This window comes from Mus pahari, chromosome X (genome assembly GCF_900095145.1).
Source record: "Mus pahari chromosome X, PAHARI_EIJ_v1.1, whole genome shotgun sequence".
NCBI lineage: Eukaryota > Metazoa > Chordata > Mammalia > Rodentia > Muridae > Mus > Mus pahari.
In genome coordinates, this window is record NC_034613.1 from 136,172,370 (window position 1) to 136,185,753 (window position 13,384).

At 38.5% G+C, this 13,384-nt stretch overlaps 1 protein-coding gene across 1 annotated transcript in view; it reads left to right on the plus strand.

The window, feature by feature from the left end:
- Positions 1-13,384, plus strand: part of Smpx (small muscle protein X-linked) — a 53,170-nt gene that overhangs the window by 10,994 nt on the left and 28,792 nt on the right. The window contains exons 3-4 of the mRNA XM_029534307.1: positions 4,441-4,527; positions 10,909-11,057. Of these exons, the coding sequence (XP_029390167.1) occupies positions 4,441-4,527; positions 10,909-11,040 (219 nt within the window). The 3' untranslated portion in view covers positions 11,041-11,057. The remainder of the gene's footprint in view (positions 1-4,440; positions 4,528-10,908; positions 11,058-13,384) is intronic.

Genomic DNA, 13,384 nt, shown 5'->3' on the forward strand with positions numbered 1-13,384 from the left:
GCCATAGGAGAATGGCACACATCAATACTGGCAGGAGGTCCTGGGACATTGAAAAACAAAAGATAGAATCAGTAAGTGTGGGAGTCTTCTCAAGCAAACATTCAGTGTTCAGATAAATCACAGTGGTTTCTGAAAAAGAGCTAGTGAGTGAGGATAAGAAAGAAGGGGAAGACAGATCTGTGGCTGTGGAATGAGGTTTAGTAGAAATTGCCAGCCCTTAGTGAACAACAGGTATCAAAATCTAACCCTTTGGGGAAAGAAGATGTCATCTTATTGTAAGCCATATACTAGTGACTGAGGAGGGAATATTGTTTCCAGAATCCTCCTGGCTCAAAGCCTAGAGCCAAGGAAGGAGAACAATACAAATAATTAAGGGAGTGGTGGAATTAACTTACAGGGAATTCTTTCTACTTTTCTTTACTTGGTGAGATCAAGAGCAGTATTAATTTCACATCAGATAGGTCTTCTATCAGGAAACAGTATCCTTCTCTAGCCAAAGATGACCTGTTAGATTTTTTTTCCATTTCCAGCTTGGAGAATATAACAAATTATGTATAGCTTGGGAAGGTGATGAACCAAGTCTGCTGCATTAGGGGCATATTTTAAAGTATCTAAAACGAGTAAACTTAAAATAGGAACAAGAAATAAAAGAGCTACATTGCAAAAAGAGACATAAATCCCAAGAACCGTCTTCCTTTGTATTTATAGAGAACCTCTATAGATTCTCATCTTCTATTGGTTCTAAGTCATTCATGTCAAGCCTTTTATGTGTCTGCTTATTCTGTTTTGAAGGTACAGCTTACATTACACACAATTTGAATAGCAAATATCATACCCATTTTGCAGATGGAAGTTCTAAGTTATTGAAAAGTCATTTTGTGTTCAGATATACAGTAAGGCAAGAATATGACCTAATTTTCTAGATGACAGAAGAAAAGTTGACCTACATTTTCCCATCAAATTCAAGTTATGAAGATTTTTTTCTTATGGCTAAAATGTAGCCCATAATTTGTCACTCATATACCACTCCCTTACACTTGTAATAACGAAGCCTCTTTAATCATCTTATTACTAGTGTAGTGCATAACACAGTTGACAAAGCACTGCTCTTTTAATCTCTTATTGATGCACTGTAATGATTGAATGGTCAAAATGTTTTCAGGCTGCTTTCTTTTCCATCAATATTTGCTGTTTTAAAAACCCATTTAGGTTCCTGATTTCTTGAGTGATGCCTTCAAGAAGAAAAAGTGTCAAGTCAGAGTTAATGGCTCATTTTCCAATGTAGCTTTTGTTTGGAATCTATTTTAGAAGTAAGCATTTTGTGTTCTCCTTTCCAAAGGTCACTCTCAAAGGATAAGTCTGCAATTTTAGAGCTGGTTAGAGCTACCATTAGCCAAGGGAAAGGACCTCTTGGGAGACAGGATTAGTATAGTGAAAAGGTTAACTTCAAAAGTTTGATTTGACAATGCGTCCTTTGTTTGTTGTACTGTTTATGTGACCTTGATCACAAACTCTAAAAAACCTTTGAGGTTTCATCTGTTTATCAGTCAAACAAATATGATGATATTAACTTTACAAGACTGAGTATTGTGAAGAAACACTTGTGAATTCTACTTTTCTAACCATTTAGCATTTTATTTTTAAAATAATTATGTTTCAATTTTTTGAAATTAAAATACAATTATATACTTTCTCTTCTTCTTTTCCCTCTCTCCAACCCTTGCTTCCTCTCAAACCCATAGCCTCTTTTTCTTTAATTGCTATTGTTAGACACACATACATGCACACACACACACACACACATCCACATACCATAAAATTTCCCCCTTCAATGTTAGCATGTCTATTGGCGGTGTTCTTATTTAGGTCTTCTTTAGGCAGCCATATTGCTGAGGTATTATGGATGAAGCTTTTTTGTCATTTCTAGGAAACACAATCTCACAGCAGATTTTCTGGCTCTCACATTCTTTCTTCACCCTCTTTTCTGTGATGTTGTCTGAGCCCTAGGTGCAGGAGTTGTTTTGTAGATGTATCCATATCAGCCTAACACCCTGTGCTCAGTTGTTTTCTGTATTTCGACTAGTTCTGGTTTCTGTAATGGTCTCTAGCTACAGCAGAGAGAAATGTCTTTGGTGAATACTATTTTGTATTTCAGATGTCCTGGAAATACTCTACCTGAAGGAAGGGTTCCATTGTTAAGAGGTTTAAAAATCATGGTATAGCCCATTATTCATATTACAAATGAGGATAATGAGGCACAGAAGAGCTGTCAAATACTAATTAAATCAAGAAACATCAATTAAAAAAGAAAGAATTTATAACAACTACCAGCACTGCTTAACTCTTATAAACAACCTATTGGAAAGGCTACCAAGAGTTCTAAAGATAATCTCCAAATAAGAAAATGTTTTATCCTATAACCTAAACTATTATATTAAACATACCTTTGTATATTTCCTTAATGAAAACTATATTTCATTATAAAGTGTATTGACTTGATTAAATAGCTTAACAATTGAGTCTTTTAGAAACATTATTTTAACCCAAATTCACTACAAGGAAGGTACTTCCTATATATTCATAATAAATGGGTGAAAGGAGTACTCTAAATAAATTGCTCTGTAGCCCAGGATGGCCTCAAACAATCTTTTTACCTCAGCCACCAAAGTGCTGGGATTTCTTTTCTTTCATCCAAACTATAGTGGAGGAAATAGTCTATTGGTCTAATATAGATCATCTTCTCTGAGGATATTCACATTGTTTTGGTTTTATTTTAAGTCTTTATGTATGTCATCCAGTCTCAATATTGTCAAGTGTGAAATACTATTAATTTCATTCAGTTTTGACTCTTTGTGGGGCTGGATTAAACTGAGGGCACATTATTATTGAGACACATCACCAGTAAATAGCATTATTTTATGTCTTCCCAAGAAATAAATTATCCCAATAAAAATTATAAGAGGTGACCCGGAGAGATAATGCCTTCCTGAAATTCCAGTTATTGGGGAAGTGGAAGTGGAAGGATCACTTGAGAGTAGAAGTTTGAGGTCAGCCTGGGAAACATAGTAAGATTATGATCTCATGAGATTCATGAAATATTGCTCCACATTTGCCAGAATGTAAAATATATCTTTCCCTTTGTCTTATGTATCTCTCTTATGATACATGCTGATGAAAAATACTTCTTGGCATCAAAATGATGCATGCACCTTTCTTGCTATTTGCCACCAACACTTTGAAACTTGTTTTCTTTCTGTGGGATCAGTATTAGTCTAGCATGAAGGAGAGTTTTTAAGCTTGCTCTCCTTGGAGCCAAACAGACCTGCCATGTTGCATGAACCTTGACACTGGCTATTTCCTATGTTATGGGTTAATCAATACCTTGGCAATGGAACATATACCAGCTGTCTCCAAATGGATCTTCCCAAACTCTCAGTTTCGTCTGGTGTAGTACCCAAATCATCCACTCTGCATCACAAGTTAACAAAGCATTTTTCTCCACTAGCTTAGACATCATTTTCACTCATATCAAAGTGAAGTTTCAACTTTTCAAGCTCGTATATCCAATTACTTATAAGGCAACATTTTAGCTTTAGTGGAAAAAAATATGTTCTAGTTTTTAAAGTTGTTAATGTATTTGAAGACATTTTTGGTAAGTATGAAACATTTTTACCTTTTGATGTCTGTCAAAATATGGGTGAAATTTAAATTTACATATTATCTTCTCAAGTTCAAATGACTGTGTCAATGTATTCTTCTATACTTTAGTGTTTGAAGCATTTCATGTTTACAAGAAGGTATTTCATGCTTGCCACTGAAAGAGGTTAGTGTTTTATCTTAATAAAGGGCAAGAATCAAAATTTTATTTACAAAAGGAAATTGATTTGATAGCACTTTCCTTTTTCCTTACTGTCCTACTCATGAGCATGTTGGGAGAAGATAGAAAAGAAGGCTCAGGGACCTGAGGTGACCCTGGAGCAGTGACAGGATGTTACAGGAAGGAGGTGGCAACTTAGAAAGTGTGAAAGTCCCCTCATCATTGTACAAATAAAGACAGAGAACTAAATGTGGAACAATTTCTGTGGCTGCTTTTTCCTCCTTTTCTATCATTATGTGTTCCTTCCTCATCACTGAAAGGGGAAAATGATATGCACCGTAGGAGGGCAATGGCTAGAATAAACTGTCTTCAAAAATTTTTTCCATCCAATAAGGAATTGTAAATTCACCGTGCTGACCTAAAGATGATTACCAGGAATGTATAATACATGGAAGCGAAATTCCCCTTCGCATAGTTTGTGCTGTTGTTACAGCAATTTTTCTTAGAGAAGAAACTTCGAGGATGTACTTTTCAAAAGCGTTTCCTCATGGTGATTGCTGTCTCAGAATGTCATGCACTTTCTTACTAGTCTTAAGCTAAATTTACCCTGTCTTCTCTCTTAGGCGAATATCAATATTCCAATGGGAGCCTTTCGTCCAGGAGCTGGGCAGCCTCCCAGAAGGAAAGAGAATACTCCTGAAACTGAGGAGGTGAGGAAGATAGCTAATAGAGACCAGCAAGGCCTCCCAGAAGCAAGGTTTCTCAACAGAGAAAGTCTGTGCTTCCCTTCCATTTCAGCCAGTATTAAGTATTTGATAAAGATGTTTGAAGATGCCAAGCTTGACTTCCAGTTAGCAGAATTGATTTTATGCACAGGTACTTTTGGGCTAGTGCTTGTCACTGGTTTGGTAAGTCTACACTCATGCTCTGCGAATAAACTGAACATGCTGTGTGTAGTACAGCTTCTGATGGGAGATTAACCTCAATTAATGTTCAGTAAGTAAGCACATTAAATTACTTTCTGATTCAAACAAACAGCCATCTTGATCTTCCTTTGTAGGATCTGCCTGGTCTTAGGAGAACAAGCTGAGGTGGGACATGGCATCAGAAGCAGGTCAAAAGGTTACTGATCTATGGCTTTTTAATTCTCCAACTATTCTGTGCTTCTTTAAGCACTGGAAAACTTAACTCTTATTTACTTTATAAACTTACTATATAATTTTCTGGCAACTAGCATATGTTGTATAGCAGCAACGTAAAGGATTTATTGCTAGAGCTCCCTTCTCTGGCCAGCCAGCCAGGAGCCCTTCTGCAGACCAGGTTAGTTAATTTGTTGTGAACTAGAGAGGAAAGAATCATTCACACCGAAAAAAACACACAGAGAAGCAGAAAATGACTATATCACTACTTTTGGATGGATGGATGGATGGATGGATGGATGGATGGATGGATGAATGGGTGGGTGGAAAGAGGGTATACCCCCATCCAAACCATCAAACCATGCCATCTTTATTTCTTTTCTTTGGTCTTTTTATAGATAGAAGTTCTTAGAAAATTATCTCATAGATAAAATGATACATAAAATGGGAATTACAGAAGGATATTGATATATCAAAGCAATGTTTCATTCTATGTGATCATTGTAAGTTCCAAGCAAACGTTTCATATGGTTTTGCCTTATCATAGATCATACCCATGGCTTCATTCTTGGGCCTGAATGCTTTTCCTTGAATATGAATTTATCTCAAGCCTATTTTTCTTTCTAGTACAATTATAGAAGCTCATTGTATTGCTTATTATATAGCCTATTATATAGCCTTTACTTACTATTATGAGGAGTGAACACATTCTATTTTTGATTCTAACTATTATATCTTTCTAGCAAAACAACTAAGACCACCTCTTAAAACTTTCTTCCTAAGATTATTTGAATCAAATCAGGAATTCTATAAAACAATTAATTATCTAAACAGCATTAATTAATCTTTATGTTGAGCTGCAGAAAATATTCTCAGGAGGGTGGGTAATGATCAGAGATTATTATATTAACTTAATAATGACAGGAAAGGCATATCAACTGCAAGAACCAATCCTGAGGTGAAGTCTCTTTGGGACTTTGCTTTCGGAGGTCACCCTTCTTAGGCCAAGCAAAAAAGGTGAACCACCACCTCCAGGAAGGCCACCTGCTAGCCTTAGCCTTTTCTAGATGACTTCCGACATTCCTTTGAAAACAAGGCTTTCCAAAGGAATCTGTTTAGACTCCCTCTCTGTATTTCCCTCTTCTATTCTTTACTTCCAGCCCAATTCAAATATGTTGCTTAAATAGAGATTAAACTAATAATTACAAGAAACAGGAACATGTGCTCCTCCTTCGGTGTTTATGGATTTACTTGCACGTGACTTTTCTGCTGAAATCTGAGGTCTGACTTGGGGACAGGGGGAATTAAGAGTTTTGATCATCTCATCACCACAAAAATTACGTCATTTTAAAAGGTAAAGTTTTCTATGGCTTTTATATTTGACCCACTACTTCAAAGTTTGCTAAGATGACTTTGGTCCTGATTATGCTCTTAGGTCCTCAGCTTTAGCCTCCAATCATGGGATGTTTAGAAGTGGTGGCCATGGGACTTTGCCCTCACCTCCTTTTATTTGCCATTGTACTTTTTCCTTCCCCGCCTACCTTCCTTTTAAGCTGTATCTGTCACTACTACAACAGCTAGTCATAAGGGAGCTTGGCCCTGCTTTTTTGTGAAATTGGCTGATACAACAGCTGAGGCATGGGGAGGCTCACTTCTTCCTTTCCCTTAGTGGAGCAGCAGCCTTGGGCTCTTCCCTGTTCAACACAAGTATCTTCCTTTGGAGGCTACAGCACTTTCCTTTCACTCTTCTTGTCCCTAGCCTGATGGTTTGGACACACTTTATAAAACTACCAAGGACCAATTTCACTTGGTTTGTGACCACATACACTAACCACTTTATGTATTCAAATGGCCAATTGATAGTCCTCATGGGTAGAGACGATGAGATATCCACAGAGATCCTGGGACCCTAGAGATGTTCCATGCATTGTGCTACTCGTTTTTTTTTTTTTTTCTCTTTTTTTTTGGGGGGGGGTTCTTTTGGTAGAATAGAAAGGGAAAGCTGTTCCTTACCCAATACAAACAGATAGGAACTCAGGAACTCTTAGGGTTTGTGAGTTTAAGGGAGGAAGCAACCTCACGACTCAAACTCTGGATTGGGTCTCAGAATAAATTTCCAAGAGAAACACTGCAAGGGGAGTATTTGAGTAGCTTGTCTTAGCTATAAGGGTGCATTAAATAGGATTTTTTGCGGCTTGGTTTGAGGCCCTAGCTACTAACTTCTATGGCACAGTTTGAATGAGGAAATTGAATATGAATTCAGAATAACTTCCTTATTCATGTTTATTTACTGTTATTTGTATTTTCAAACTAAGCATTGTTTACATTCATAGATTTAGGATTCATATCCAAGCCACATGTTAACAGAATTATAGTAGAACATGTTGTTTGTAGCACAGCTCACTTATGTCCTAGCCAGTTAGTTCCCCCAGGTAAACTAGGATGGTCTTTCAAGCTTGACATCCTCTAAGAGGTGAACAAATGGATGTATCCTAGCAGGAAAACAGCCCGAATTATTGGCTGTCTGACAAGCTCTGTGAACACTAACCGTCTCTTGTGTACCTGTGGCTTCTGACCAGTCCTTTGCTCTGCCTGCAGACATGAATTGCATCCTCTGTCAGTGGCTTGTTAGACATAGGCATGCTTCTGGCACAGGGTCTTCTATCTAAATCCTTTTGTGCCAGAAAAGCGGCTGCTTGCTTTAAGTGATCTAAGGGTATTGTTAAATATTTCCTTTTCATCTTGTCTCTTCACAAGATGCAAACATAGTATTTAATTCTAGTCTAGTCACTTCTTAGTTATAAGGCTTCGGACTAATTATTTTTTTCATCCCTTAGTCTCAATGATGAAGCAGGGATAAAAGCAGATGTGGAGAGTTGGTGTGAGAATTAAATGTCTCAGCACATGTACCTTAGAACAGCTAGCAATTGAAGTGCATGCTATAGCTGTGAGACTTCAGTTTTTCAACATGAAGAACATGTAGGTCAAACTCTTTTGTCTCCTGTAAGAGAGCCTGGGGAAAAACTCAGTAGGGTATTTGCTAATAAAGAAGGGCATGGAGATGCTTCAGCATACTGTAAAGTAGGTGATTCCTAAGATGAACATTGCCCTTCACAGCGCTGTCACTGAAACAGGGACTACTGCAGTGGTTGGTAAGGCTTCCCTCACACTCTCTTCATCTACATTAAAGAATGAATAGCCTCTAGTTCCCTGGTGAGTTGGGATATCCACAAAAAGGACTACCCTCCATTATCCAAGCAGAAGCATCTTCACTCAGGTTTTCGTTTACTGTAATTCCCTCCCACAGCAACAAATTCACAGAACCAGGAGACTCTGATCTCAGTTACGTTTTCTAAAGATGGTAGAACTTCAGTGTAAAAATGTTTCTTGCTACCAGGCGGTGGTGGCGTACGCCTTTAATCCCAGCACTTGGGAGGCAGAGGCAGATGCAGGCGGATCTCTGAGTTCGAGGCCAGCCTGATCTACAGAGTGAGTTCCAGGACAGCCAGGGCTACACAGAGAAACCCTGTCTCAAAAAACCAAAAAAAAAAGTTCCTTGCTTTCTGAACAATGCCATACTATCAAATTATTAAATATAGTGACAGTCTTCACTGTATGCTACCTTACTAAATCAAATGCCAAGCCTTGTCATAATTAAAATAAAAAGAAAAGAAAAAGGCAGTCCATTGAGGTCTTAGTAACTTGATAGGAAGATAGCTGGCATTCAACATTATCATCATTAATCTGTGTCCATTCACCTGCCCCAGACACATAAGTATAGATATTGGCTCTATGTGTTAAATGCCTGAGCAGTGGAATTCACTCACCTGGGAACTTAGCAGAGGGATCTGGAAACATTTTTCTCTTCATGCCTCTTTATTAAGATCTATATACCTCCAACTGTGGGAGCATTTATAAGTGCCGAAACATTTTTCATTTCATTGCTACACATATTTAAAGAGAAGCAACACTTTACAGCCTTGTTAAAAATTCCTTCCTGAAAGCCAAGCAAAGAACATTCTGGAATACCTGGTTCTTCAAGTGGGGGGTTTTACAGTTTTAATGACCTTTTCTCTATCTACACTTACAAATGATGAATGTGTTTTCACGGAGAAAAGAAGCAGGCCTATGGCTCTGTACACGTACCTAAGGAAACAATATCTTCCAGGGATTTGCAGCATCCACATCGAGTAACTTTATCATTTAGTGTGGGTGACACATTAGCTACTTAATCAGCACTGTACTGGCTTCACAGGAAATAACTACAGGAAGTCCCATTAGCCCTTATAAGAGGAATAACACTTCAGTCTTTTATGCCTTCCCATCCTCCACAATAAACAACATAAAAGCATTTTTATAAGGGATATCTCTACCCAGTGATTTGTCAGAGTTTGGGGAAACTTGAACATATTATTTCTCAATGTGCTAACCAATTTGAGAATGAGACACAGGCATGGACCAGACCTGGACTAACAACACTAGCTTTATCACTATCCTTTACAGGAAGCAAATATGAAGTTTCTTATCCCAGACACACACACACACACACACACACACACACACACACACACACACACACTGGCTTATCTAATTCTTGATTAAGAATATGGAGTTAATGACAGATTTGCACTGGGGACTATGTTAGAGTCCTTGAAGAAGAGGACATTTAACATGCAGAGTATTTATTTATTGGGAGAAACAACCTGTAGGAAAGATGGGAGAGAGAGAGAGCTACAAGAGAGTTGTTGAGACTCAGATCCAGGTGAAGAAGAGGGAGGGTCTTGGTGGAAGGAACACAAGCCTCAGTGTGGTTTTAAGCCCAATTCTCTGGCCTAGATTTCTCCTAGGAGGTGTCCCTGTCTCCCAGGTGTGGGCCCACCTTGGGGATGCTGCTGCCTTTAGTCATTGTAAAAGTGCCCCCAGCATGACAATGGATAGACTTTAGTGACAAGGAGTTAAGGCAACCTCTCAGTTACCCCTGAAATAATCTGATCCCAGGCATGATATTCTGGTTATCAGGGTGAGCAAATGTTTCCCAATACCTACTTTAAGGCAGATTGGAAGAACAGACTAGCATGCAATTTTCTTCTGTAGTAACTAGATGGAGCTATAAGCAGCAACTGAGCTTAATGTTTTATAATCTTTTTCAACGTGTGCTTGGTGTATGCATATAAGAGGTATGGGTTACAGGATTATAGGATTGATTAATTAAACAAAAAGTTAAGTATATATTTCCGTCCTTGTCATTGATATTGGAGGAGTCATATGCAAAAAGAAAAAGCTGTGGATCCCTCCCTAAAATGGAGACTTCTTTAAAGATAGGAAATTTAAATTACTTCTCAAATCAGCAGGCAAAGGTTGGCCTCCTCTGTCAGTCCCTCCCATATTCGAAGCCCATACTCAAAGATGTTTTCCCCATGTCCTTCTGAGTTTATGTTTCCCAAAGACATCATATGACAAAAGACTGATAGCCACTATACTTCAAACACAGTTGTGCACACTTCTGGACTAATTAGGACTAGCTGTGCCCTGACAGTTTACAGATTCCTGCCATCAGGTATCTGATAATGGGATGATACTAAATTAAAGTCACTTTTAGGAGATGTTTTTGTGGGAAATATAACTCCATCTAACTGTTAGCAGTATTTCTTAGTATTTCTTAGATAATAGACACTGAATTGTTGCCTAACATGCCCTAAGTTATATGGAGAGGACTTTTTTTTTGCCCCTCACAACATTATTCTACATTTCTGTACAAACTTAAGGGAATTTTATTGAAACTCGAAGGCTTTCTGAACACTAACACCAGAGGAAGTTGCTATGCCAGAATTGCACTCTGACATTCTTCCTTTGATATCTGTTTTCCTGCTCTATGCCAGGAACCAGAGAGATCAAATCGCCTTGGTTTTGGGTGAGCTGAATTTCTTCCCTCTTTTTTTTTTTTTGTTCCAGGGAGCTCCTGCCACCTCAGAGGAAAAGAAGCCAATTCCTGGAATGAAGAAATTTCCGGGACCTGTTGTCAACTTGTCTGAGATCCAAAATGTTAAAAGTGAACTGAAATATGTCCCCAAAAGTGAACAGTAGTTGAAAGGAAGCAAAAGGTGAGTAGAAAAGCAGTCTCTTTGTCTGAAAGATGAGTCTCTACCAGAGGGGTTCAATTTAGCCTGCATTTTGTGTATGGTTTTCGGGGGGGTGGGGAAAGCCATACTTTTGGGTATATCTTATTCCACAACTGCTTAGAGAACTAGCATGATTGTTTACCTATTGGTTCTTTTCTGATCATTCTTCTAGTTAGGGAAGCTTAGATTAGGGTGGGAGCCCTTGTCATCACATGCATGTTTCTCCACTATATACCATAAGAACAGTGAACTATTGCTTTGGCAAGAGGATCTGTCAAACAAGTAGCTGTGTAGATTTGGAAGTGGGAGGAGGCAGCACCACATGCATTCAGGCCTCAAAAAAAAAAAAAAAAAAAAAAAAAAAGAGGTAAACAGAATATGTCTGAAGTAGACCAAGAAGCCCACCAGCTAATTAAGTGTGGGTGCAGATGGGACAAGGGTAGGTTCAAAACTGTACACATTGCTTCAACAAGGTATTTAAAATACTTATTTTCATTTTAATTGTTTTGTAATGATTCTCTGGTTAGGACTCATCCAACTCTCTGTCTGCAGAGAGTTCTTATTAACTGGAAAAGAAATTCTGCCAACAGAGTGTGGGTTGACAAAATCATGACTCTTTCTCCTAGGAGATGCTAGGAGCAAACCTGTCCTTTGCCAGCATTACAAAACCCCACCATGCATAATCTTCTCCATACATTAAACAGAAGTCTGGAGGAAAATCTATATGGGAACACACAATAGGCTTTTATCTCATTGATTGTTCATTCATTCATTTGTCCCTTCCTTCATTTAATCAATATTTGTGGATGGCAGAAAGATTTATCACTTGCCACTGTGTGAAGAGCATTCTATCTATTTTTCCCCAAGACATGGTTTTACTTTATAACTGAAGCTGGGCTGGAGCTTTCTGCAATCTAGGTCAGCTCCAAATTCATGGCAAGCCTCCTACCTCACCTCTCCAGTGCTGGGATGAGATGCATGGGCTACCAGGCTTGGTTCCAGTGTTTCTTAAACGCTTCTTGATACCCAGTTGTCACCTTCATTCTTGAGACGAGTCTTAGGGAGACTGATTCTATCAGTCACCTGCTGCTTTCATTCCCATGTCTCACTGCACCATACAGATTGATGGCATAAGCCCTCCTTGCACTGGGATCGAATTTTGACTTGATAAACAGCACTAACAGAAGGTTTGTGAGACAGTTCAGTGGATTATTGTGATATTTTTTCATACTTATCTAGACCTTTTAAAGATATTTTCAAAATTTCCTAGTGGAAGAGGGGAGCTGACTGAGGGGAGCTGGCTGGCTCCTCCCTCTCTCCATTCCTTCTTCCTTTCCTTCTTTCCTTTCTTTAGTGAGTCATATTCTCACTATACTGTTCAGGCTGGCCTCAAACTTACTATCCTCCCGCCTAATCCTCTCAAGTGCCGGGATAGGAGGAATGTACTACCATGCTCGTCTTAGAATCTGTTTTGAGTTAAAGTAAAATAGCAGCATGTAGTGTTTCAGCACAATTACTTAAGAAAGAAAGGAAGTAGTAAGAATGAAACAAATTATATTCCATGGCCACCTGGAATAAAGCTCAGAAACCTGGATGGGACAAAGCCACCTGAGTGGGAATTAATCTGACAGATAACTGCATAAGCTTGTTATTTATGAAATATCAGAGTAAACTAATTACTGAGTATCATACTCAGTTCTCTTTGAGTTGCCAAACTAACAGGAAATCTAAAAGGGTTTTGATAAAGCTGTGGAATTTCTTGCTGAAAAAGACCAGAGAAGAGATATAAACTTTTTGTTATAGTTATTATCCCTACCCAACCAAAACTGTTTCGTTAAACACATGCATTCGTGTGTGTGTGTGTGTGTGTGTGTGTGTGTGTGTGTTATATGTGCATTTATATGTATGGACATAAGTGATTGTGCATGTGAAGGCCAGAAACAAAATCTACCTACTCTATCTATCTATCTATCTATCTATCTATCTATCTATCTATCTATCTATCTATCTATCTATCCATTTATGAGATCAGGTCTCTCACTTAACCTGGAGCTCACCTATTTTATTAACCTGCCTGGCTAGAAATTCCAAGGGATCCACTTGTCTTTACTTCTTTCCCCAGTGCTGGGGTTATAGATGTCCAGAGAAGCAATATTGCCAGCTATTCCATGGGTGCTGAGGATCTGAACTTAGCTATTTATGTTCCCATGTCAAGCACTTCACGCACTGAGCCATCTCTCCAGTCCCTAGACACATGCGTTTCTCTCTCTCTCTCTCTCTCTCTCTCTCTCTCTCTCTCTCTCTCTCTC